The sequence below is a fragment of the Oryza glaberrima genome, chromosome 4, assembly GCF_000147395.1.
Source record: "Oryza glaberrima chromosome 4, OglaRS2, whole genome shotgun sequence".
In the NCBI taxonomy this organism is placed as follows: domain Eukaryota; kingdom Viridiplantae; phylum Streptophyta; class Magnoliopsida; order Poales; family Poaceae; genus Oryza; species Oryza glaberrima.
Genome location: NC_068329.1, coordinates 31359659 through 31385779, shown reverse-complemented (window position 1 = coordinate 31385779; position 26121 = coordinate 31359659). Strand labels below are relative to the sequence as shown.

Below are 26121 nucleotides of genomic sequence, written 5' to 3'. Positions count from 1 at the left end.
CCGGGAAGCTTGCTGAAGACCGGGAACGTAGTTCGGAGGTGTTGTATCACTAGTCGAAGGTTATTGAGTTCTTTTAGTCTTTCGATGCTATAGAAGCCCTAAATAATTTCTTCGATGGGATGGGGGCTAGGATAACAGAATTACACAAGCACATTCTACTCTAGTAGCATTATATTGGTAGTATGGTTTCACTGAGTAACAACATGCATATGAGCAGATGAAATGAAAAGGGAACATAGCATTGCTGCTGGGGAAGTTCGAAATCCAGAGCAAATAAAAATCAATGGAGTACATAGTACAGCACAGATTATTACATTACGAATTTACGATTACGGGAGAAGAAAAATCCATCAATCGGAGGAAGGAGGAGGCGTGGGTGGCTGGTCCTGGTCTTGGGACTGGGACTGGGACTGGAGAGGCGGGAGGAGCTGGGACTTGCGGCGGGTGTCGCGCGGGGGGAGGGGGACGGCGAGGAAGTGCTTGGTCTTGGAGATGGGGCGGGAGCGGCGGAGCTCGACGACGTCGCCGACCTTGAACTGGTTGTCCGGGTCGTGCGCCTGGTACTTCTTCTTGATGCGCTCCCGCCGCTTGTACTTTGGGTGAGGAGCCAGCCGCACCACCTCCACCCCCACCGTCTTGTCCGCCTTCGTCGTCACCACACGCCCCGTCAGCTGCTTCGCCGCCTGGATCCTCAGCGCCGTCGCCGCGCCCGCCCACGGCGAGGCGCCGCTGCCCCCATTGCCCTGGACCCTCACAGGGGACGACACGAACGGGGTGGTCAGCAGCATCTTCAACGCTCTCTCTTCCTTGCTATCGTATCCTTGGCTGCCTCTCCACCCGTGGAAGCTCAAGAAGAAGCTGAGCCTGATGGACGGGTAGGGGATAAGGTTTCCGGTCGGACAACCCAGCATAATGGGCTGGCTACTGCAACATCACCGGCCCAGCCCATTTGAAAACACACTAGCTACTGTATGTATGCGTGCGTTCGTCTTGAAGCCGGATGGAAATGGAAGGTCAGCCAAAGCAAGACAAATGTGCTCATAACTCGCACTACCCAGACGTTAGGAGTAAGCGATATGCCGCTACATAGGCCTACGAATCTCAGGCTTGGATGATCAGGAGTATTTTCTTTTACCATATACCCTCTCAACTCATCTTGAACATCAGGCTCAAAGCTTGTTCAATCTTCCTTTTGTTTCAGTCTCAATGTTTGTTCAATACTTTTTTTTTTATTGGGGAATGAATCAATACAACCCTGTCGAGCACAAAAGGAAAAAAAAATAAAATAAAAGAGAGAAGACCCTACACCTAAACTCTTGGACCCATAAAATACACGCTACAAAACCTTTCCAACAACTCTATGTTGCTGCTGGGGTGCCAGTGCCAGTGCCAGTGGAGTGACAAAAAAACAGAACCGAGTCCACTGAACTGACCAGTACAATAGAACCTACAATCAAGCACAGCTCTTCGACCCAATCGACTCAATAAACCAAAAGGGAAGGTACTAGCCTTCATTCTGTCTGTCGTGGTAATTCTTTCTTACCACTCACTTGTGCTGAGGACAACGCACATGATGCTCTCAGACAGCAGTCCTGTGCGAACCAATATATCACTAGCAGTGGAACATACAAAACTAACCGGCCAGAATCCATCACATCATAAAAATCACACACTGGCGCTGCACGATGAGTTCCCTTTCTTCTCTTTGCTTCCGTCCCAACGTATAGTAAAGAATAGACAACCAAAACAAATTCCGTCGGTATCCTCATACTCCGTATCTGCCTAATCTCTGAACGACCGCTGGCTCTAGGGTGGACATGCACTGTTCCCAACCCCCACTTCCGAGCATCTATGGAAAATGTTTTTTGTTAGTTTGTTGCATGTACGGTACCGATACAGAACCGCAATGAGGAATCGTTTTACCCGCCCTAAGAAAAAAATATATATACCTGCTTGTATCCATTCAAAATCTGGCACACTTCATTGTGTAAACCTTCACTCTTTATCTCCTGTATAAACAAATATCGTGAGCTTCAGTGCAGAATACTGGTGCAGAAAGCATGTCTAATATGACAGGAATCTCACGTTCCAACTTGCACAGGCCTGGCAGATAAAAGTTAGTGAACCCACAGCTCCAGTTGGGTTTGCTGCTACCTAGTATAGAATGACAGTATTTTGTGTAAGTCAGGCAGCTTTGTAAATTGTAACAGTAAGCAAAAGCGTGGATGTACCATTGCACATAGACCATGGAATGCATCCTCTTTCTCAAAATCATCTCGTATCCTGTACATGACGAAAATTAGATCCATAAAAGGGCACCAGAGAGCTTAAAGGACAGACACTTACATGCACAAGGCATTGCACCAGGCTTGCATGAAATGGTCCATGTGGGGGGCCACAATGTCTGGACAGACCCAGCAAAGCCTCCCAAGAGTGATTGCGCTATTTTCGAGAAGTGACTTATTCAAGCCCTGTAATAGTATGTCAGGACACACGAGGCATTTAGCTGAAATGCTCACTCGAGTAAAAGACGTGATGAGAACAACTTAAAATGCAATTACCTCAGGAGATTTTAAAATAGGCACCAAGCAAGAAACAACAGTGATAACCACAGGTGAAATTTCTTTGCCAATCTGGAAAGGAATAATCAGTTAGACATACCCACAACAATTTTACAAAATACCAATGAGTACTAGCACGTCATAGGCACAGAAAGAAACTAGGAGTGCATGTTGCCGGCCAAGTTTAGTGTCAAAGTTGCCATGTGGCAAATGTGATTGGCAGTAGAAGCAGTAACAAAGGTTTAAGGTATATCCTGGGAAACAGGTATGGTACTAGTTGCTCAGAAAAGAAAGGAAACATCTATGTGTATCAATCTAGGGTTGCAATATCTTTTGAAATAAAAAAAACTAGGGTTGCAAAAGTGGTACAAAACCTTGATTGCTAATTCTCCAATTGCCCAACAGGCGTTGTTAGCCACTGACACAGCCTCCTTCACACATTGCGGGTTCTGCAGCAACAACATAATGTGAGGAGTGAATCCGAGATGTTATACTATACCAGATAGAAAATACTTACCAGTTGCTTCGCAGCAACATTAAGGAATTCTTGAAGGCGGGGATGCAGATGTATAGGGCAAACCTACATGAATAGTTGTTATTTTTTTTATTGGCTACAAAGCAACTTAAAACAATAAAAGGTGGACTTTGGTGGTCTGCAGCGAACCCTAGAAAGGTCCCCCAGGAGGGCGAGAGCACTCTGTCGAACATCCGCTGCTTCATCCATACAACATTGCAAAAGAATATCTCTCAAACTGCTTTGTGAAACCTAAAACAAAATGAAGATGGCTTACACAGATATCGAAGAGCTACACACATCACACTTTGAAGTGTCTTACAAATAATAAAGAAAAGGCAGTATGAAGCACAATCTTTTCTGAAACCCCCAAGTTTTCATTCAACTAATGCCCTCTTTGGTTGGGTTTAGGCTTTTAAGCCGACTTTTCAGTTTATATGGTTTATAACCGATTGACTTTTAAAAAAGCCAAACGGAAAAGCTACATGTTTGTTTAGGCTTAGACTTTTTGGCTTATAAGCCTATAAACAAAGAGGGCCTAAACCATAGTTAGTAGCGTCAAGACCAATTTCCCAGTCACTTTGTTTGATAACCATCATCTCAACTATGTACCGACATGTACCTTATTGCAGCTCACATTCTAACATATTATGGACAACCTACAGAACTTGGATCCTCTTTTTTTGGAGAAGCATGTCTTAGTATTTGTAACCCTACCTTTTCTTTCATCTATTAATCAGTATAGCCAATACAGGAAAGGACCAAATATTACCCACATGTAGTCTATCACTTCAAGCTAGACATGTGCAACTAGCTCCTAGAGAGAAAAGGGTGATGGGGATCCACAAGTCTAACAGCTTCTGTGAAACTTCAGCCTGGAACATCCATAAACAGTCTCCATTCTTCCCTGTTGATATACTCATTGTGCACCCCAAAAACTATCATTTATTAACAGAGGCAGAATGTCTACTTTAATGTCATGCACCAATGAAACAGGTTGGTTTGTCTGCTCCGCTCATATGGTCTAACCCCTTAGTGTAATTCTATTCCAAGAAATTCGTCACATAATCTATGTGCATAAAGAAAGAGTAGGGCTTGGAAAAGGTATGGATCTCCTACAGATTACTGAGGTCGATAGGTAAGGGAACAAAGAGTAATTAACAAAAAAAAAGGAAATATCACTGGCCATATAGTTGAATTTACCAGGCTTTCAATACCAGCGCCAAGTCCTTCTGCAAGTCCTGACAACAGATCCAATGCACACACAATGAATTCCTTATCATATAATGCACCAGCTGCAGCAGGATCAACCTGCATGTAGAAAAAGTGATCCCGTATAAGTTTCTTTGATGCAGATGGAGTCAGCAGCATCCAGATTCCAGTGAAGATCAATGCCGATTGAATTGACTTTTTGTGGAATTGAGAGGAACAGTGACAACCCCAATAAGGTGACAAGTCCTGTCTCCTGATATTCTTCTATTTTGATTGTATCCCTAATCCTATCTCTAGGTTTGTTCTTTCATAATAGAATATGTAAAAAATATAATTACATTAATGTGTACAGTCATTATTCCTGTATATTTTGATTGTATCCCTAATCCGATCTAGGTCTGTTCTTTCATAATAGAATATGTACTAATATAATTACATTAATGTGTACAGTCATTATTCCTGTATATTTTGATTGTATCCCTAATCCGATCTAGGTCTGTTCTTTCATAATAGAATATGTAAAAATATAATTACATTAACGTGTACAGTCATTATTCTTGCAGGGCATGTAAGTGATGGGAAGCAACCTTAATGTGGTTTAACCTTTAATGTGGCTTTCAAGTTTCAAGACCATAAAAATGATAGATGCATTATTTATTAGATTTACCGATTAGTAATAAACAGCTACAAATTAATAGGTTTATTACTTGGGTTGGAAATAACCAACTTGATATCAGCTATTAATTTATCTTCCACTAAAATAACGAAGGAGACCATTAAGCATTTGATGCTAACCGATCTGTGGACTGTAGTCACATGCCAGAAAAATAGAGTTAGCTGCTTGGATAGGAAAGATCCAGCATCATATCCTTAAGATTAGAGTGGCAATGATCTCATTTTTTCCTATCATTAAGATTCAGTTGTAACAGAAAGTTCCCAGTTAGTTCTACAACTAAATAATTTCGTTAGCGTTATTGACTGGCCCTCCAAATCAAAGTGGATATGTCCAGTGCAATGCTACTGTTAGAAGGTGTGTAATTGTGTTTTGTATTGAAGAATAGTCAGTCAAGTTTCAGTTCCACTAAGAGGCCTTGTTCGGTTAATCCCTCTCATAAGGGGATTGAGGGGGATTTGGAGGCTATTGTGGTGTAGAATTATTTCCCTTAAATCCCCTCCAATCCCTCCCTCTCGGAGATTAACTGAACAAGGCTAAAGATCAATAAATACCACACCTAAAATAAATTGAATTCTAAGGAGGTAGAATACTTGAAATAGAGAGGATCAGTGGACCAATCAACTAAAATCCATAAGTATAACTAAAAAAAGATACTGCAGATAGCTATGCTTATGTGAGAAGCAAAGAAACTGTATTTTAATATAAGAGGGAAAAAAGATTTCACAGACCTTTGCCAGGTGCTGAGATTGGATAAGATTGATGCATCTCTGAAATACTGGCTCAGCAAACTGTGAAAATCCTGGTCCCAGGGCCTGAAATAAATAAATAAATAAATAAATCCTGATCATGTTGATGCCAGCCCTGATTGACATATCTGTATGTTTCAGACATCTTTACTTGCATTATTGGTTAAATATTTGAGTTAAGTATTGATGAGGTAAGAAACTCATGGTGGATCACGATTTGAAGAGTCAGCTTCTATTCTAATTGCATTATTGGTTAAATATTTGAGTAAAGTATTGAGGTAAGAAACTCATGGTGGATCACGATTTGAAGAGTCAGTTTCTATTCTAACTTGTTTTCTCTATTGTTACTGCAAATTAAAATCTTAAGTTAACACAAGACAAAATGGACCAAATTTTCATCAAGAACATTTAACATACTGTCTGGAGATTATAACCATGAATATCGCAAAAGATGCTCTAAAATGGGTATGAAGGGACCTTCAAATCAAATTTAGCATGTTCAAACTAGAGAAGGTAAGCACAGACAAAAACTGTAAGTACCTGAGCGATAGATGTAAAGCATTCGAGCAGTGGGAATAAATCTTTATCAGAGTTGGCAAGTTGCTGCCATTTTGTGATTAGTGGTGGCATAAATATATCTAGATATTTTGCCTGCGCAGCATATTAAAAGTAGTTAGTTATAAGTAGAAGGAATCAACACACAAAAGGAATCAGACAAACAAAGAGACATAATTGCTTGTTAATAGAAAAGAACAAACAAGAGAGATATTCATCAAAATGCTTTGCACCTGGTTAAGCTCAGCTCCAACAGCATCAGCAAGAGTGCCGAGAGCATCATAGAGTATTCGAAGGTTTCGTCTCTGCTCATGAAGCAACACGTAGAGTTAAAACTAATGAGGCCTTAGGAAGCACTTGTTGGATTGCATTGTTCAATGCAATTGAAAATTATGACTTTAAATTACAAAGAACCTGGTATTTTCCATAGGCACACATAAGGTGCTGCAAAATAATTCCCAAGTGTGGTACTAACTCTTCAGCAGCCTCCTGAAAACAGAAGAAAATATATGATAATTATACAGAAAATCTCAAACAGAAATGGTTCAAAGATCAAGTAGATAACCTCTTCAAGCGTTGCAAATGCCGAACACGCCGCCTCCTGCACTCTTTTGTTAGTATCCAAAACCCTCCTTAATAAACCTAAGAGGATTTTATCAAATTGTTCACGACCATTGGGATGCTCTAGGCTCTGCATCAGCAAAAAAGGATGCACGATAAGTTAAGAATCATCTATGGATTGCATATAGATAAATAAAGAGCAAGTCCAGTTCATAGAGCATTATATGAACACAGCGAACCTTTGGACCCCCCCCCCCCACCACCACCACCACCACCAGAAAAAAAAAAACCCAAATAGTACAAAATGCATGTCGTTAGGAATGAAAAAATGAGTAGTCTGCCAACTGATGTTTAAAAGGCAAACACAGCACGCTGAACAAAAAAAAAAAAGCCAAAGTCCACATTGTCATGTACCTACTTTAAATGCATAATACAAAAAGGGGGTGGGGTGTGTGTGGTGTGGGGTTAGCTTTTGAAGGAAAACAAAAATCTTCCAGTATAGAAGATGGTAGATTCAACACTTAGGAATGCTCATATTACCTGTACAATGAATTTACTATATCGGGAGAGGGTCCAACAAGTAATACTCCGTATAAGAGGAAATTTATCGTCAAGAAGTGGAATAAGAAAAGCAACAATCTGCAAATGAATAGAACATGTTAGGATAGGTACAATTCACAATGAGAAGGGAAGCAGAATAGACAGATGAAGAAATCAAAAGTGAGTCTCAATACACACATGCTACTCTTTTCCTAATGAAGTTCAAGGAATTAAATACAGCAATAGTTAATTGATAAAAATACCTGCGGAAGATGGGGATATAGCCCAGTAATGCATCCCTCCGCTATAGCACCAATAGACAAAACAGCAGCTTCCCTCTCCTTCCACGCATCATCGTCAGTTCGAGCCAGATTTTGCTGCAAAATACAGAAAAAGGTGTATGTTTATCCAAATCATTCAAGGTCAGAAACAGCACACAGCATCGGAACATATAAACACTTGGCCAACAACCCAATAATGCTGTGGATAGGGTTCTACAATAACGCTTCAATATTGAACCCCTACAAACAGGTTTCTAAGTAATTGACAAAAACACGGTATAATTCATCTCTTTACAAAGGAAGTTAGAAAGTCCCAAATCCCTTAACTTGGCGAACCACAACAGAGTTCATTCATTTTATAAAAAAAAAGCCATATTACATCAACAGCCTTCACAAAGGTAACTCGCCCCAAAAAAGTACAGGAATAAAGCAATAAGTTGGCAAAAAAAAACGTAGTTCACCTTGGAACATTGATTATTATTTGAAGCCTAAAGCCATTTTTTGAGATTGACAGATAAACTTAAGCATTATGGTTTATCAGCTTCTACAAAACATATGATGATGCAGCTACTGTAACGAACCAGAAACTGCTAGTTCATATGTTACCAACTAATCAGGAATCATCACACCAGTTTCGAAGGAAAAAAAAGATTGGAAGTGCCCAGCTGACAAGGTGTGTTCAAGATCAAACTCTACAATTTGCAAATTCAGATCAGAGCAAATGCCAAATATACCTAGAATTTGAGTAGCAGCTCAGGGGCTAATGCATCACAATATCAATCTTGATAAATATGCTAGCCATAATAAATACAAAACCAAAAGTACAACTTACCTGTATCAAAGGCATTAAAGTAGGAAGAATGTCATCACCGAAAACATTAGAAAGGACATCCAGGCCAGCAGCACTACATTTCCTCAAATTCCAAACATTTACAGCATCATCATCATCCTGTCCATACGACAACAAAACAATGTTATCTTCATCTCGACAGTTTAAGTTGGTGGAAGTCATTAAGCTTTTTAAAAACAAATAACATTTCTGGACTCACATCGTCTTCTCCGGTTTCAGATCCATGTAGTCGAGAGGCATGGAACCGGGGCTTCAAGTCCTGTTATACAATGCCTTTCTTGTTTATAAAGAAATAAAAGCAGAGAGCATATAGCTGTAAAACATACAGTCACTTTCCATATCTTTTATAAATTTTAGGGTTGCCCAACCTAATAAAGGAGCAATAGACAACGCAAGCTGGTAGTAACTAATTTCAAAAAACATAAAAGGTAGCAAAACCTCTGATACACCAGTTCCAGAACAAAACTACAGGACTGCAAGGTTAATCTAGGACATTCACTGAGAACTTTATCGTTACAGAAGATTTAACCAACCTGATCCCTGTCTGGAAACGATTCGTCCTCCTGATAACATATAATATATATCAGAGCAAGTCACTATCACCAATAACCCACCAGTGAAATATGCGAGATATAAAGAAAATTTACCACCTCAGCATCAGCAAGTGATTCGTCATCATCAGAATAGCTCATGTTTGATAAGAGTGTCTACAAATGAATGCAAGCAAAATATGTAAAGAAACTGTGACCAGCTCTCAAATGAATCAGAACTAATTATAAAGAGGGAAAGGGACAGTTACTGGGATTAAGCATGGCAAGAACTCTCTCAACCCCTCAGGAGGCATGCTGACATCACAGTATGCCGACCTAGATATGCACCATAGTTACAACTTCAATAAAGCATTAATCAACATAAAAGAAACTACTGCCTATATCGCAGCTGATGATAGTTTATTTAAAATCAGATGGATGACGCCTAATAAAATGTGAGCATAACGAACTACTGAAATTTTAAGAATAAGAACAAGTAGTTGACACATAGATATGGACACAATATAGTTTTGATATGCATGCTGGATTACCATGTTTACAGGGGACATACCAGAATTCACAAGCCTCGAGAGCAACTTCATCATCTGAATCTTTATTAGCTTGCAGCATCAATTCGGTAACATTTTTCAAATGAGGCTGCAGTTTACTATCCAATGTTAGATCCAGCATAACACAAGATATAAGCAATTGAAAAATCTACAAATGAAGATCAACAACCCCAGAGATAAACAAGCAACCCTAGTCAACGACAGTTGTTTATTTCTTAAAAAAATGAATAGCATGAAATCTGAGCTCGATAGGGTAACTTCACGGACTACTTAATGAAAAAATAACAAAAATCAGTGCAAAGTAAACCTTGCAGCAGGGCATCAAAAGTATTGTGATTAAAAACAAACAAAAAGAAAACAACAGATATTGGATAGTTTCTGCACAAACATAAACACAAGGGAAATTAAACATTTCATTGCCTGGCTACAAACCAGGGCATGAGCTGCAAGTGAAATGTGTGTGTATGTGGCATTTAATCTGGTGTGAAATATTTAGATCTTAGGATTTATTATTTTTTTTAAAAAAATAGAACTTATGGTAATTTTATTTGAGATTGCTGAAATGCCCAGGCAATGTGCTAGTTACCTCCAAAATTGATGGCCTTACTTCAATAAGCTGAACCCAGGCTGAGCAAACCTATCAAAGAGACAGGAAGCAGAACTATATCAAGGTAAAACATGCAACTGAGCAACTGAATAGTACATAGGAGCATCTATAGATACTCACTGTGCTCCCTCCTGTCATAAAAACATGTAATTTTGGACATGTTTCAAGTAAAACTTTAAAACTTTGAACATCAATGTCTTTTTAAATATTCGGATTAGCCTTCACCGCGTTATAGTTTTATCAGGGTTTTCAAATGATCCCCAGTAGAAATTTATCTGTCGAAATTGCATTTTTGAAGACCATGTCCACGTCAACGTCAAAAACAACATGTTTTTGCAACCGGAGGGAGTGGTCAGCTAGAAAAATGAACTCATAAAAGGATGAAAGGAAATCTAGGTAGGCCTCATTGTTCTTAAGGGGTATAATCAAGCTTTCGTTATTCCGGAACTAGAAAATGTTCTGAGTTTTATCTTATTTTGGTTTAATGTGGATCTTGTGGGATGCTCTGTAAATTGTGTACTTCTATACACTAATATAATTATTTTGGTTATATTTCCATAAAAGAAAGTAGTTGGATAGCAACATAGTGTAATTTCTCTATGGTGAAATACCAGTTTCCGAACATCTGCTGACGGATCCTTTGCAAGGTTGAATAAACCCTGAAGATACTGATCCATCGACATGTACAAAGCCTGCATATAAATGAAAATGATTAGAAAAATTGTTAAGCAAGGTAAGACATAGAGAGAGGAGGGGTATTCTTACTGCTGGCATGACCACGATGTACTGATTAATACAGCCCAGAGCTAGCTTTCTAAGGATTGCATGTGTTGATTGGAAAAACTGAAAAATCAATTGAGCAGACTGTTAGAACAAATGCTGCAAACATGTTGACCAGAGTGTGCAAACATGTATACACCTCCACAGATGCATGTTGTGAAGAGAATAAGCATTCAGATGGTGCACATAAACAGATAGAATTTATGATTTTACAGATTGTGGAAATGAAAGTACACACACCATGTTTGATAGTTATAGATGTAACACAAACCTGCAGTAATCTTGGCATGAATACATTGATTGGCCGTTCAGGCAAACCAGGAACATCAACATCAAGCTCCTCAGGAACATCCTCACAGATCTGTAGAAAAACAAGTTTTTGAGCATGCAAATCATGTTCAAGTTCACATAGAGTATTCATGCTACAGGTTCGCTACTGAGTTACTGCTTAAGCACGTAGACACCAACTGTTCGAAGTCTTCTATGTGAAAATCACAGATCAGGCTCAAAAATATGAGAGAGAAGTTTACCTTGTATATAGCATCCATAGCACCTTCCATATGATCCAGATCATTACTGTCCAAGCATTGATGTAGAGCTTGAAACAACTCGATCCATCCAGCAACTCGAACAATTTGAAAGAGTACACTGATGACTGTTCCGACTGTGGATCTGATTGCCTTATTGGTTGCCCCTATACATGGCAACAACTCAGACTTTACGTACTGCTGGGAAGCAGGAGGCATGGAGCTGAAAGTAGCTCGGAGGTTGTTTTTCAGCAGAAGTCCAGCAGCTTGCCTGGCTTCAAAAGATTTTCCCTGGCAAGAGATTTGACTACACGTCAGAGAAGACATAAACACTAGGAGGTTATAGGGTTATAACCGTATCAAGATTAAAGAACACATTTTATTCCAGAACAAGGCTGATAATCTGCAGAGTTCTTACAAGGCTAAATCTGCATCAGGTCTACAGTTTCCTAGCATTGGTTGGCCATAAAAACGAAAAATAGTATTTCAAAGGTTGAAAGAAAGAAACAAACATTTTAAAAATTTTCATCCTACCTTGCTGCCATTGTTTAGATAAATATCATCCCAACTGTATGTGTAATTTTCTAGAGGGAAGGAGTGGATATAGAATCATATTGAATGTATTATTTATTGATTGATATTGATGAATCAAGACCGTACTACTGTATGGTGCACGAACACCTTAAACCAAAACAACAGTATTGCTTCAATTCAATCTGTACATCTAATTAGGGAGCAATTTGGTTTTTAACAGGTGTCCACCCCTATATTTAAGCTTTCACGTGATGTTGCCTAGTTCCATAAAAAGTAAACCTCACTAAAACCTGAGGTCATTTCAAATACATTGCGCTACGGGCTGACCTATGACTTGTCACAACAGCAAATAATGTGAGGAGTAATCTAAAAATTCGGAGGTTGTACTTTAGAAAGCATGTATGACAAGACGGCGCATCGCAGTGACATAAACGCATGATTTAGTTGCTGCTCATTTGCTTAAAGAAAACTGAAACCCTTGTATATGGAGACATAGCAGCTAAAACAAGAAGGCGAAGGAGTGTGCACGGGCATGTAGGGTTGTGTGAGAAGAAACAAAATGAATTTCTAACATAGTTGTAAGCATGGGCAATGTAATTGTAATCAAACGCAGTAGATAAGATGAAACATGTGGAAGTATCTCCGACGAACAGACACCACGCCATTGAAGAGGTGGTATCAGCAGCTGAGCATCGAAAATCCCACCCAATCAGCAGTGGCGATTCTACAACACGAGTAACTTCTAATGTAGCAACCAACCGAGCAATTGGAGCTTCTAATGTAGCAGTCAAACGGGGGCAAGGCAAGCAGGAAAAAAACAGTAAACGATAAGAAGAAGCGGCGCGATTCAGATCGAGAGTAATCCTGCAGCAGCGTTAGAGGCAGGGGTATCGCATATTCGCATCGGTGAAAACCCTAGCGAGGGGGGAGTTGGGGATGGGGAAGGGAAGAGGTAGAGTAGATGATGGATGACCTCTCCGCGGGCGAGGAGGAAAACCAAGTAGTTGTTGAAGTCAGGGAACTGGCTGTAGTGCTGGAGCTGCTGCCAGATGCGAGCCTGGTCGGAGTTGGGGGAGATGTGCGCGTCGAGGAGGGTGCAGATCTCGCGGAGGCCCTCCTCCTGCGGCTGCCACAGCGCCGCCGCCGCCATCGCCGCCGACGAAGCTGCGAGTCGAGAGGAAGAGGGAGAGGAAGAGGAAGAGGAAGAGGAGGGCGAGGCGGCGGCTGAGGAGAAGACAACTCCGGAGGAGAAAGGGAATCAATCAATTGGAGGAGTAGTATTTCCCTTCCCTTACTTATTAGTATTACTGTTTGCTCCTCCAATTTTATCTGCTACTCCATTTTTCTTTTACCTTATCATTTACCCCCCCCCCCCCCCTATCTCTCATCTTCTGATTCTTTCTCTAATTTTAGCATCCTTGATTAGGGGTTTATTATGTAAACTAATGGTGTAGAAATTTACTTAGGCTACTTTCGATTTGCTTGGTGTGCAATTTTTTGCGACTTAAAATAAGATGGACCATTAGAATTGAGTATCAATTATTATAAACTTGAAAAACAAGTTTATTTAATTTCTTTAAAAGAGTCTATATGAAAAAGCTTTTAAAAAATATACCATTGAACAGTTTAGAAAACGTGCCCATAATAAATAAGGTTGTTTCACGACCTAAATAAAGTACCGAAAATGGAGCCTTACTCTCCAATAATTGGCTTTTATACGGAAACGTTAAATGGAAATAAAAGAAAATATTATTTTCCTATTAAATGGAAGACCCATGCGCGCACGCGTCCACGGGTGTGCATCCTTTATTACAAACTCAAATAAACTGAGGCCAATGATTTATCGGTTCATCAGTATGTCATCTTAACCATCGTAGTGTTGATGCTTTGCAAAATACACATATTTTAATTGTTATCAATATATGCCATACGTGCTGGAGAATTAAGGTCATTCTCAATGTTACTCCAAGAAAGAAGGTAATTCCAAAAAAATTTTATAAACTAGGTTGTTTATTTTTATGCCAAAACTTTGGCTAAGTTTGTTCAAATCAAAGCTTTTTATTGCTTTGCCATTTTAGTACTGACCATTTTTTCCAACAAACCTATGGGTATTTTGGCATTACCCTTTTTTTCTATTGCTTTATTAGGCATTGAACAAGCATGCACACCCTAAAATATCAACCCGATTGAATGAAAATAACATTGTTATTAATTTCTGTCAACCTACCCATATATGTACGTGGAAATAAATAATAATGGACCTCCTTTGTTGTCTTTCATTTGCTCTTCTTTTCTTTCATATCCATGACACATAGTACTGCACAATGGCACCACATATCAGTGATACATATGATGATGTTAGTTTTGAATCCAAAATTTTAACGATGGCACTAAGGGCCTGTTTGGTACAGCTCCAGCTCCTAAATTTAACTCCAGGAGTTGAGTCTGGAGTGGAGTTGTGGAGCTGCCTAAACCCAGCTCCACAACTCTAGTTCATTTTGTGAGAGAGCTCCACCCAGCTCCACTCCTAGTTTTTGTGGAGCTAAAACTGTTTGGCTGAGCTCTAGCTCCAGGAGGGATGGAGCTGGAGCTGGAGCTGTGCCAAACAGGCCAAGCAGTTTCAGCTCCACCAAAACTGGGAGTGGAGCTGGGTGGAGCCCTCTCACAAAATGAACTTAAACAAGTTAAGATTCATAGCACATATACAGTAAAGCCTAGTTCTTTTCTTCAACTCGAAACTTCAACTTCTTATTTTTCATTAGCATGTTTTTTAAATTATTAAATGTTATAGCATAGAAGCTTATAATAGTTAAAATTTAATTATTCATATACTAATAAGCCTTCTCATCCTGCATGCGTTAAAATCTCCATACGAACCTACGGAAAGAATGCGGCCTTAATTAAGGTGCTCTCTCTAACTGAGATGAATATTGCATTGGTCTAATGGGTTCAAACAAATTTACAAATTGTACGCCCAATAATTAAGTTGGTAGTGGTTAGTAAGAAAATAATAAAACTGCATATTGATTCTCCCTACTGAGAGAGAGAGCTTCGTATAAGTTGGTCAAGAATAGTCCCATAAAAAAGATAAATCGGTATAGTGGTATTAATATACGTATCTTAATTTTGTTTTTTCTCAAAAACATAGTATAAACGCAAACATTCACAACGTGTGACTCCGATAAACGTCCACACACACACATTATACTCTAATATTAGTATATTAAAGGTGAGCACGCACATAATTGGTGTTGCCTGTGTATATCCAGCTCGATGGAGATGATTGGAGTACTGGGTAGTAGCTGGCTGGCCAGGGAGGCCGACCGGACCAACTGCATATGCAGCATGCTTTTCATTCTTGATGATATGACAGGCTCAGCATGTATAGCATTATAATTAGAGGAAAGCGAAAAGGGAAATGGCCGAATTTCGCAGCATGATTGGGTCCAAGCATACGTCCACCACCCATCTATTCTCATACTCCTGCTGCCGCGCTGTGTTGCTGGACAATGCTGTTGGTTTTATATATTCCGCTGTGTGTGTGTGGGTGGGTTCATGTATGTACACGCTGCAATTCTGCAAGAGCAACGCAACAAAAAGAAACTCGGAGCAAAAGCAGCCTCTCTTTTGGCAAAAGGCTTTCTTGCTTTGCTTTGCTTTGCTCGTAATACTGACAGACACACACACTACTACTACTACACGTGAGATTTTCCTAAACGTCGACCCCGTTAGCTTCCAGGTGGGCCGTAAGTGGAGCCGAAGGCCGGCGCCGGGGTTAGGGCCGCACGGGATAACACAGTGTTACAAGCAACCGAGCTTGACGAACCTATGCGGTTATTACATGTGCGAGATGCTTAGGGTCTGTGGGAGATACAGAACTAAGGGTATGTGGGAAATATAGATCTGAGTTTACATATGTAAGTCCTCATGCTCCTTAGATATTGCAAATATTTCATTTAAGTTGATTGTAACACAAATCATTTGTTTTTTACTTTCCATAGCTCCCGAGCATCCCTTATAACGCAAGCCCGTTCGATCAGAAAACGCTTATCTACTCATGCGCGGACTTATGCCGGTTCATTCGTCGCGACACCTATAACTATCCAGGAGAGTTCCATGATCCTCATAGCTAACTTGCTATGGATCCCAAATTCAAGAACCTAATGGAGCGGGAGAGGGAACATGCTGTAGACTAAAAGGTTTATTTGTCGCGGGGGATACTTGTAATATTACAAACACTATACATTATATGTAATTTGATGTTTATAACTGAGCTCGGTCAATTTTCGGCTAATTTTTCATCTATTATCCCGTGCGGTCAAATTATACCGGCCCATGGGATAATAGGTTAAACCAGACGGCTAGCATGTGCTAGAGCGACGGCACGAATTATCCCGTGCAGTCGCCTTAGCACACGCTAGCTGAGGGGATAACCTATTATCCCGTGCGGTCGTCCTTATTGCACCGCACAGGACAATCAATTATTCCGTGCGGTCCGTATAACCTAACCGCACGCAAAAATATCGATTTTCCCAGACGAGTGGTTGCAGGCGGGCCGAGCGACCGCACGGGATAATATATCCCCCGGAAAAATGGGTATTGTAGTAGTGACAGTCCCGCAGACTGCTGTCCAATTGGATCCACGAAGCGGAGCACGCAACACAAATATTAGAAAGTCGGTGAATCAAATTTAAACAATTTTCTAAGAAATGATAATAAAAACTATTTTTGCAAAAATTGAAGCTTGGAAAAGGTTTATGCAGTAATCCATAAGACCATAATCAAATAAAAGGAGACTGGGGGTGGGTATGCAGATGCGATGGTGTGTTCGTTCAAACCGATGGAGTTGGATTTTCCGCGGCACGCGAAAACCAGAGTCATTAGCATATAATTAACCATATAACTATTACACACTTGAAATAAATATTTTTAAATAACTTTTATGTAGATTTTTTAAGAAACACACTGATTAGCAGTTTGGGAAGCGTGCTCATGGATAACGAGAAAGTTGCACGTCAAAAAATCACTTTATAAAGACTAAGAACATCTCTAAAAGAGTTGTTATTTGACTCTTAAGCCAAAAAATGACAATTTTAGTGAAAATATGGTTTACAACAAACTTACCCATCGAATGGCCAAGCTATCTGGCTAACCAAACTCATCCAGTAGCCCAATTTGGGTAGCCAAATTAGCTTGCCAAACGTGTACCCTACACCGGTACCCCTATCTCTCTCTCTCATTTCTGCACTTCCTCTCCTGTCCTTAGACTCCTCACGAGCATCTGTGCCGACAAATGCACTTCCCACCATCCGCAAAGCCGCTGAGAGGGTCTGTCATCCATTGTTGTTGCCCCCCTCCCCCCGAGGTAACCTGTTGCCGTCCAAAAACAAATCACCGCACCCTTCCTTCCATTACCACGACGCCCTTTCCCTGTCGCGCCTAGCAGCAGTCGCTAACCATGCTGAGGCCTGCCACTCAACCCACAGCCTCCTCTTTCCCTGTCACTGTCGCTCAAGCAAGCGAGATCCATGGGACGGTGGGGTGATATCATCATAACAGAGGGAGTCAAGGCCGACGACCACTCTCGTATCTCAAGGTTGGCGATTGCTTCCTGCCTAGCTCTAGCGTCGCTGTCGTCGGCCAAAAGGCAAGAGAAAATCTCTATCGTTGCTCTCTTCTATGCTGCCTACCTCGCTCTCTCCGGTGCTGACCACCTCAGGCCACCCCGCTGGCGTCGGTGGCAATGTCGGCCTCTTAGCGGTGGTGGGTGGGGACTAGGGAGGGGAGAGGAGGGGTTGCACATAGAAGGAGAGTAAGAAAGAGATAGAGGTTGACATATGAGATCTGTTGTTAGATTGGAGAGAGTATTTTAGAGTTTGTTGGAGCGAAAGATAAATGTAACTCTTTATTTTTTTTATCGATTTTGCTATATATTTGTCGATAAATTTTCTCCCAAAAATTTGACAGATGTAATTACAATACAATCGTAGTGTAATTACACTGTAACTTACATGTAATTACACTGTAACTATAATGTAACTTATATATAACTTTCAAAAATCTCTCCGTGATATGTTATTTCGGTAAAATAGAGGTTGTGGGAACAAATCCTTATACATATGTGTGTGCTGTGATTTTATTTTTCTTCCTCACCAAAACAAATCTTGTAATAGATCTAAAGATTCAAAATTACATGAAACTTATATACAAGTTACACTGTAGTTACATGCAAGTTACAGTGTAATTATATATAAGTTACAGTGTAATTACACTATGATTGTACTATAATTACATCTATCAAATTTTTAGAAGAAAATTTATCGATAAATATATAGGTGGTCTTTTTTTTTTTATAAGCTAGCCAAATGAAGTAGATATTTCTAGAGCCGAATTTGACAAGATTGTTGGAGATGCGCGCAAACGGCCGGCACACGTACGGACGGACTTGCATAGCAGAGCAGCATGTAGAGAGAAAGCAAGAGGAGAAAGTGCGCGTGTGGCGCTGGGATTTATCCCTTTCTTTTTCAGTCGCCGGACTTTTTATCATTCCAATCCAGTCATCTCCTCTTCTTCTTTCTATCTCAATTTTTTTTTCTTCTCTTTCTTTCTTTCTTTCTTTCAGCTGGCTGTACAGGGGGGATCACATTGGGATGGGACCTTTTTTTTTTTTTGGAGAGAAAGAGCTTTCCTCTACCGCTCCCTGTACTCCACTCCGTAAAGTATCAGACTATCAGAGAGAGTATCAGTCAAAAGTAATCATGAAGTAGAAGTACTCGCGTATATACTCCTACTTGAGTAGGAGAAGAGGCAAGAGCAGTTTACTCCTAGATTAGATTATAGTGTCATGGAAGGAATCCTTCATCAAGATACTGGAGTACCCAATCGATCGACTGCTTTATTTGCCGCGCGGAATGGAAGAATGTAGTTACTCCGATCGAGGATGTGTTATTTACATGATGCATCATCAAGCAATCAATCAAACCGCAATCTCTGAATTTTCTGTCCATACAATATTCACATTAGGCCGGTTTTAATATAATTTATTTATTATGTAAAAAATATATATACATATTGTATCGTGAGTATTAATTACAGTATTTTACTAGTGGTATGAATAATAATAATCATGCATGATGATGATTTGTACAAGGAGAAACCGGAGTATTAGATGGTACAACAAGCAGCAGGGGCCCCTTGTTGGCGTTTCTGTAGGCGTAGGAGCGCGCGAAGCAGAGGAACATTGCCAGCTCCGCGGCACTGACGCCGGCGAGCAGCCAGTAGAAGTAGTCGAGGTGGCCTCGGTTGAGATCGTCGGCGAACCACCCGTCGCCGCCGTCTCTCCTGGTGATGCCATCCAGCGCCGATATGAGCGCGCTGCTGATGAAGCCGCCGATGCCCATGACGCTGTAGTAGAGCGCCAGCCCCAGGCTGCGCATCCCCTCCGGCATCTCGCCGTGGAAGAACTCCTGCATCCCCACCACCGCCAGCACGTCCGCCACCCCCATCGCCACGTACTGCGGCACCAGCCACGCCCAGCTCATCGCCGGCCGTTGCTCCCGCACCGTCTCCAGCCGACGCCCCTCCACCGCCGCCGCCACCGCCACCGCCGCCAGCGACAGCGCCATGCCCGTCCCCGTGCGCTGCAGCGTGGTCAGCCCCCTCGGGTTGCCCGTCATGCGCCGCAGCATTGGCACCACCGCGCGGTCGTAGATGGGCACGGACACCATGATGGTGACCGGCCCCAACGTCTGGAGCGCGGCGGGCGGGAGCTCCAGTCCGGCGTGGCCGATGTGGCGGTCCAGCGTGCGGCCCTGCTTGTTGAACAACGTCATGATCTGCGCGTACGCCACGCCGTACGCCAGGCACGTCGCCCATATGGGGAGCAGGCGCAGCATGCGGCGCGCCTCCTCCGACGACTGCTTGTAGTGTCGTAGCGAGAGCAAGGGGCTGGCGGCGGCGGAGGAGAGGCGGTAGGTGGGGGTGGCGAGGAGGAAGAGGAGGAAGGCGCAGGAGACGACGGCGAAGGGGATGGCGAAGCCGACGCCCCAGCTGACGTTCTCCTGGATGTAGCTGACGGTGGCGATGGAGACGGTGATGCCGGTGGCCATGGAGAAATACCACCAGTTGAAGAGTGAGCTGCGGGAGGCGCTCTCCCTGGGGTGCTCCGGGTCGAACTGCTCCGCGCCCAACGCCAGCCCGCATGGCTTGTCGAACCCCTGTGCCAAGGCCACCAGGTACAGCGACACGTACAAGATGCCCACCTGTGACTTGGACGCCACCACCGACGACGCCACCGTCAGCATGCCGTACCCCTGCACTCATGTCGATCCAACTTTCAATTTGCTTTCAGGTGTAACGACACTAGTACCACATAATGTAATTTCACAGTTGAATTTGAACTGTAAGTATATCTTTCACCAATCAAATCATTTTTGCCGTTTATTTTAAGCATGTATGTATATTGAAATAGTAGTAGGATAAGGACGAGCATGGTGATGGTGCCAGTGGCAGTGTTTAATTTGATTGCTGTCAGTGTCAAATCATCGGATTGACCAAACGAGGGAGCAGATCAGATACTCTAGCTAGGTTAAAGGCATAATAATAGTAGAAAAAACCGAACCGGTACTTGAACCGTCGTGGCTGCTGGGTCACTGGGTCAGTGGTCCAACCGCCAGTTCATCCGGGTCAATTGCAAAACCGGACTACTAGTTACTATCATATATATCATTTCATTCGGTCATCTAAACAAGTAGCAGTGTAGTCCAATGGTAACGCGTGAGTGTTTGTAACCAAGCCAACCAGGTTTGATCCCCCACAGAGCATATTTTTTTCACATATTCTTCTAATATAAATAGGTATTGGGCCTTACCAGCTAATGACTTTGGGCCTACGCATGCCTTATCTCTTTGGCCCACTAATCGAACCGCCGGTTCAAAAATCAGCCGGTTCACCGGTTTTCGACAAAAGTCGTCCGGTTCAGCCGGTTCTCACCGGGTTGACTGCATGAACGGTCTTTGAAGCAAACCGAACCGTGAGGTCCCTGGTTTCGGTTTTTTCCGGTCGAACCGCCGGGCCGGTCCGGTTTTTTTACTATGGTTAAGGGTAATAATGGACGAGTAGCGTGCAGTGCTGGTTAGTAATTAATTACTTTTTCGGTCTGAAAATATATTTGACCGGATAGATAAGTTGTCTCTAATCTACTTCTAATTTGCTATACTAATCTTCTACTTTACTCCTCGGTCCATAATAAATCAACTTAATATGTTTAATATGTGTAGATTCGTAGTATTAAAATATGTCATATAATAAATAAACTTAATATAGAATGTCCCCGTAAAAAAACTTAATATAGAATGTGATATGAATCTGGACATTCATATGTCTAGATTCTATATTCGTTTTTTATGGGATAGATTGAGTAGGTTTCTATATAATTTTAACTTTTATTGATGAATATTGCATAGGTTTTGCCTCTGCACGTCTCTACTAGTATATGCGTATGTATGTATGTATGTATGTATGTATGTATGTTCTATATTACTATACTGGTGGTTGAGTAATGAGTAGGAGTATACTCCTAGTAGTGGTTGGAGGAGTATTAGTAGCACAAGTATCACATGGCAGACAACAGGCTGTTACGTTCCATTGATTAGAGTGGTCCATTGGAGTATTATTCATCAAGAATACTAATAACTAAGGTAGCGAAATGTAAAAGAAACGAGTAATAACAACAAGGCAAATGATAAGTGAAAAAGAAGAAAAGGGGTAAAATTGGTACCAGGAGGTAAAGGGTGCAGGCGAGGAGGATGGATGGGTAGCGGCCGAGGAAGGAGTCGGCGAGGAAGGCGCCGAGGAGAGGAAGCATGCAGGCCGCCCCCGACCAGGCGTTCACCGCCGCCGCCGCCGACGCGTTGGATTGCCCCATCGGCCCCGTCAGATACGTGATCAGGTTCGCCGACACGCCGAAGTAGGCGAAGCTGCCGGCCAACTCCAACACTGTCCATGGAATGAATTAGCTAGCCTGATCGATCTATAGACTATAGCTATCCTGCCTCGCCGCGCTAAAATGATGAACAGCATACATATACATACCGGCGACGAAGAGGGCGGAGCGCCAGCCGCCTGAGGTGGCGCGGTAAACGGGGCGCCCGCGGAAGTCGGACACGCCGGGGAGCGCCTCCTCCTCCTCCTCATTCGGAAGCAAGGGACGACTGTCCATCGTATTCGGATTCCTCCTCGATCGATCGCTTTGCTTTTCTCTTCCTTTCCTTTCCTCGCTGAATCGGTGCGCTCTGCTCTGCTCGTAGGTAGGATGATGGTGGCAACTACAAATCGGTCAATTGAATTGACAAGGCTCAGAGGATTAATTAATTAATGCGGCTTGCTTCTGCTCCTGCTCCTGCTCCAGTTGCACATGGCCAAATCAAACCATCCAGGATCCTTCCCTTCTCCAATCCTCTTCTGATGGTGATGATTCGGATGGAGATATTTCAGACCAACGAACGAGTCCACGATCCACCACAAATTAGGCAAACCAGACGACAAGACCTGCTATTAATTGGGCCCGCGCCCATCCCGTATCATATGGTAACTTTAGGCCTTCAGCCCAATAATAACGATGGAAAGGCCCACAGACTAGCTACCTCGGACTACACAGTCTGTCACTAACTCTCTATACCTTCCTTTCCTTTCGTTTCACGAAGAATCAATTGCTTCATCCATCCCATTTTAACTACATTTATGATTTTTCATGTTTAACTTTAATCGTCCGTCTTATTTAAAACTTTTTTTTAAAAGAATGGTCTCTTTCTGTCGTCTCCTTTACCGAAAGCAGAATATATGGACAGGCTCCGAAAGATTAATTAATTTCAGTATAAATGTCAATGTCGTCAGCTCCCAACAAAGATTAATTCCAGTATAAATACCCATACCATGCATAGGTAGCTAACTAGCAAGCTGGTATCATCTTCTTCTACTTCCTACTTCTTCTTGTGGGTTGTGGCATATATATAATATCCCAGTGGACAGTGAAGGATGGAGGAGGAGTGGTGTTGTGTGGCGCCGGGATTCAGGTTCCACCCGACGGAGGAGGAACTGGTTGGTTACTACCTGGCACGGAAGGTGGTCGGGCAGCCGGACGACGGGATCATCCAGGAGGTGGATCTTAACAGCATCGAGCCATGGGACCTGCTGCAAGCTCAGCAGCATGATGAGGAGTACTACTGCTACTTCTTCAGCTACAAGGACCGCAAGTACCCCAGCGCGCGAGGGACGGGGACGCGGACCAACCGCGCCACGGCGGCGGGCTTCTGGAAGGCCACGGGCCGTGACAAGCCGGTGCTCTCCTCCTCTCGATCATCATCGTCGCCGGCGGTGATCGGCATGAGGAAGACGCTCGTCTTCTACCGCGGCCGCGCGCCCAACGGCTGCAAGACCGACTGGATCATCCACGAGTACCGCCTCGTCGCCCACCATCAGCAGCCGGACGGCAGCTGCTGGGTGGTGTGCCGCGCGTTTCACAAGCCCACCACCACCACCCTGCAGCATCAGCTTCACCTGCACAGGCCGCCTCCTCTACTTCATCATCACGGCTACTACGACGACCAATATTTATATCCTCCTCCTGCTGCTGCTGGTGGCGGCGGCTTGCTCTGCTCCCCTGCCTTGGACATGGAGTTGGAGGACGAGGAGGATGAATCCAAGATGATGATCTTGAGCAATGATAATATTCCGCTGGTGGTGAGTCCGACTGCCGTACACACACAAGGCACCGGCGGCGACATTATTAACGACGCTACTACCGCGCCTGCTGCTGCTGCTGCTGATCATCGTCGTCATCCTGAATTGCTAGCTGCAGGTCCCATCGACACCTTGCTCCACCACCACCACTTCACTTGTTAGCTAATTCAGTCGATTAATTATATTAATGAGAAATTTACTAGTAATCGGATCATCATGCATCCATCATGCGTGAATGACTACCACGTATTAATTCGAATCCATACTCTGTATCATCGTATATAGTAGTATTTATAGACACCGTACGTTACTTAATTACTGCTGGCCGTCGACCTGCTACCTACACTATATATTAGCACAAAATGTTATCAGTGCAAATATGTGCATGTAGTCCTCCTCCATATACATATCAGTACAAATACAAACATGTTATCTCTTACAGTATTTGGGTCTTTCGTTCGTCACTACCCGGCCGGTCTGAATATTAATTTATGCGATCGTTCACCTTCACATATACGGATGTAGTTCACCACTACACGTACGTATATACATGTATCTTTGATCGCGCGCGCCTTTCAAAAAGAATAAGAAGAAGAAGAAGAAGGGGAGTATATATGTATCTAAGTATGTTCGATCGATTTCCAGGTTAATTAATTTCATCTCGACAAATGCAGCAGGGCTCTCTACCAGTACATCGAAGTATATTTATCTGAACCATCGGTTTATAAGGGCATAACAATATTTACTAACTCAGTGATTAGAGTTAATGCTGGTATTCATGATTTTATCAATTATTTTTTAAAAAGAAAGAGAAGAGGTTTTTATCCTTCATCAAATGATATGCTTAATTTATATTGGTCTATTCTACAACCGTGTTCAGGAAAAAACAACGCATATGGCAAATTGCAAACTGATCGATCCAATGCCCAAGATCTAATTAACTCAATGGTTTTGATATGAATATTTTACCGGAGAATGGCAATTGATTAAGCGGAACGTACGTATGTTGTTGGCTGCAGCAGAGGCGGGGCTCCGATTGGGGAGGAGACGAAACACGACTAGCATCACGTACGTGTCGTCGTTTGATCGTTCTGGATGGAGCAGTACGTCGGTCCTTCTTAATTAATTAATTCATCCTGTCGATCAATTACATACAGCACAGCAGTACACATCCTCTACTAGCTAATTGTGTTGAACTGAACGAGACAGAAACAGCACCGACGACGTACGGCTTGCCGGGCGGGCGGTTGGAAATCATGATTATTAGTCACCTCTGATCTGATTCCAATGGAGATAGCGACCCTGAAAACTCTGCACGAATAGCCATCCTCAATGGACGCATATGCATATATACATGCATGATACACATATCTGCATATGCTCATGCACGATGGCAGAAGACATGGTTGATCATCTGGTACAGCGGCGGCTGGGGCGGCGGCCGGCCGTATAGCAGCGGATCGGATCGATTGGATGGATCTCTCTCTCTCTCTCTACGTACGGTGGAGGCCGGCGCCCTTGCCGGGAGGCAATCCATCCCATCTCCCCCCTATATGGTCACGTACGTCGTCTTTTAATTAAGTGCCATCCATGCATAAGTCCATATCTGACTTTGGCAAATGCAAGTGCAGATGCAATCATGGCTAAGCTCTCCATCTTTGTATTTAGTAGTAGTAGTTGTTACCTTTGAGTTCATTGTCATATATCTTTGGAAAATATGTCTTCTTTGCATACATATGTGTGTACAAAAGTCAACTAGTGGGCTTTTTCTCTCTCTTTTTTCGGAGCTAGACTTTAAAAATAGGATTTGGTGCGATATACCACTCCCAACTTCTTGTTCCTCAAATACAATTGTTTTTTTATTTAAAAGTACAACTAGGTTTGATATACAACTCTTAGGAATCCTTCGGAACACATGATTTTCAAAACACGGGAATATGAATAATATAATATCGGAATGTCATGCCCTGTAAATCCTACAAGAAATAGAAATACAACATTTTTCAAAAACAACCGTTTGGATGTCGCATAGAAAAAAAACATAGGAATTGAAGACACCAGAAGAGGGGAAAAAAACACATTCCACAAGATTTTCAAAGGAATTTTGAAGGTTCTATCCTTAGGATTCAAATTTTCTAAAAATCCTCCACTTTTCCTGTGTTCCAAATGAGTCCTTAACTTCTATCCATAGATACAAATGCATTTTGTATTCAACTAAATTGATTAATGCACATCAACTCACTACGATTTTGCAGTGTAAATATTATTTGTTTTCTTCAATCAATATGGAAATTTGTAGGCTCGGAGGAAATATTGTAAATTCCTTTTGACCTTAGTAT

At 42.2% G+C, this 26121-nt stretch overlaps 4 protein-coding genes across 4 annotated transcripts; 1 reads left to right on the top strand and 3 right to left on the bottom strand.

Annotated features, from left to right (window-relative positions):
- Nucleotides 1-183: 183 nt before the first annotated feature.
- Nucleotides 184-926, bottom strand: LOC127769672 (30S ribosomal protein S17, chloroplastic). The gene has a single exon (XM_052295285.1). The coding sequence runs from the start codon at nucleotides 909-911 to the stop codon at nucleotides 351-353; it is 561 nt and encodes a 186-aa protein (XP_052151245.1). The 5' UTR covers nucleotides 912-926; the 3' UTR covers nucleotides 184-350.
- A 228-nt stretch (nucleotides 927-1154) lies between these two features.
- Nucleotides 1155-13314, bottom strand: LOC127769663 (transportin-1). The gene is made up of 29 exons (XM_052295274.1): nucleotides 13017-13314; nucleotides 11513-11800; nucleotides 11254-11343; nucleotides 10968-11045; nucleotides 10814-10894; nucleotides 10182-10232; nucleotides 9598-9683; nucleotides 9296-9362; nucleotides 9147-9203; nucleotides 9030-9059; nucleotides 8696-8755; nucleotides 8479-8595; nucleotides 7629-7742; nucleotides 7366-7464; nucleotides 6830-6955; nucleotides 6679-6753; nucleotides 6498-6569; nucleotides 6250-6360; nucleotides 5692-5775; nucleotides 4279-4386; nucleotides 3226-3327; nucleotides 3079-3141; nucleotides 2936-3010; nucleotides 2562-2633; nucleotides 2347-2471; nucleotides 2232-2283; nucleotides 2086-2154; nucleotides 1950-2009; nucleotides 1155-1849 (listed from the first exon to the last, which is right to left on the bottom strand). The coding sequence occupies exons 1-29, from the start codon at nucleotides 13191-13193 to the stop codon at nucleotides 1766-1768; spliced, it is 2673 nt and encodes an 890-aa protein (XP_052151234.1). The 5' UTR covers nucleotides 13194-13314; the 3' UTR covers nucleotides 1155-1765.
- Nucleotides 13315-19056: 5742 nt separating this feature from the next.
- LOC127769666 (protein NRT1/ PTR FAMILY 5.10-like) lies at nucleotides 19057-22550 on the bottom strand. Its single transcript, XM_052295278.1, has 3 exons — nucleotides 22136-22550; nucleotides 21822-22039; nucleotides 19057-20355 (listed from the first exon to the last, which is right to left on the bottom strand). Exons 1-3 carry the CDS (start codon nucleotides 22260-22262, stop codon nucleotides 19168-19170), a joined length of 1533 nt encoding a protein of 510 aa, XP_052151238.1. The 5' UTR covers nucleotides 22263-22550; the 3' UTR covers nucleotides 19057-19167.
- A 491-nt stretch (nucleotides 22551-23041) lies between these two features.
- LOC127769669 (NAC domain-containing protein 105-like) lies at nucleotides 23042-24175 on the top strand. Its single transcript, XM_052295281.1, has one exon. It carries the CDS (start codon nucleotides 23078-23080, stop codon nucleotides 23942-23944), a length of 867 nt encoding a protein of 288 aa, XP_052151241.1. The 5' UTR covers nucleotides 23042-23077; the 3' UTR covers nucleotides 23945-24175.
- The last annotated feature ends 1946 nt before the right edge of the window (nucleotides 24176-26121 follow it).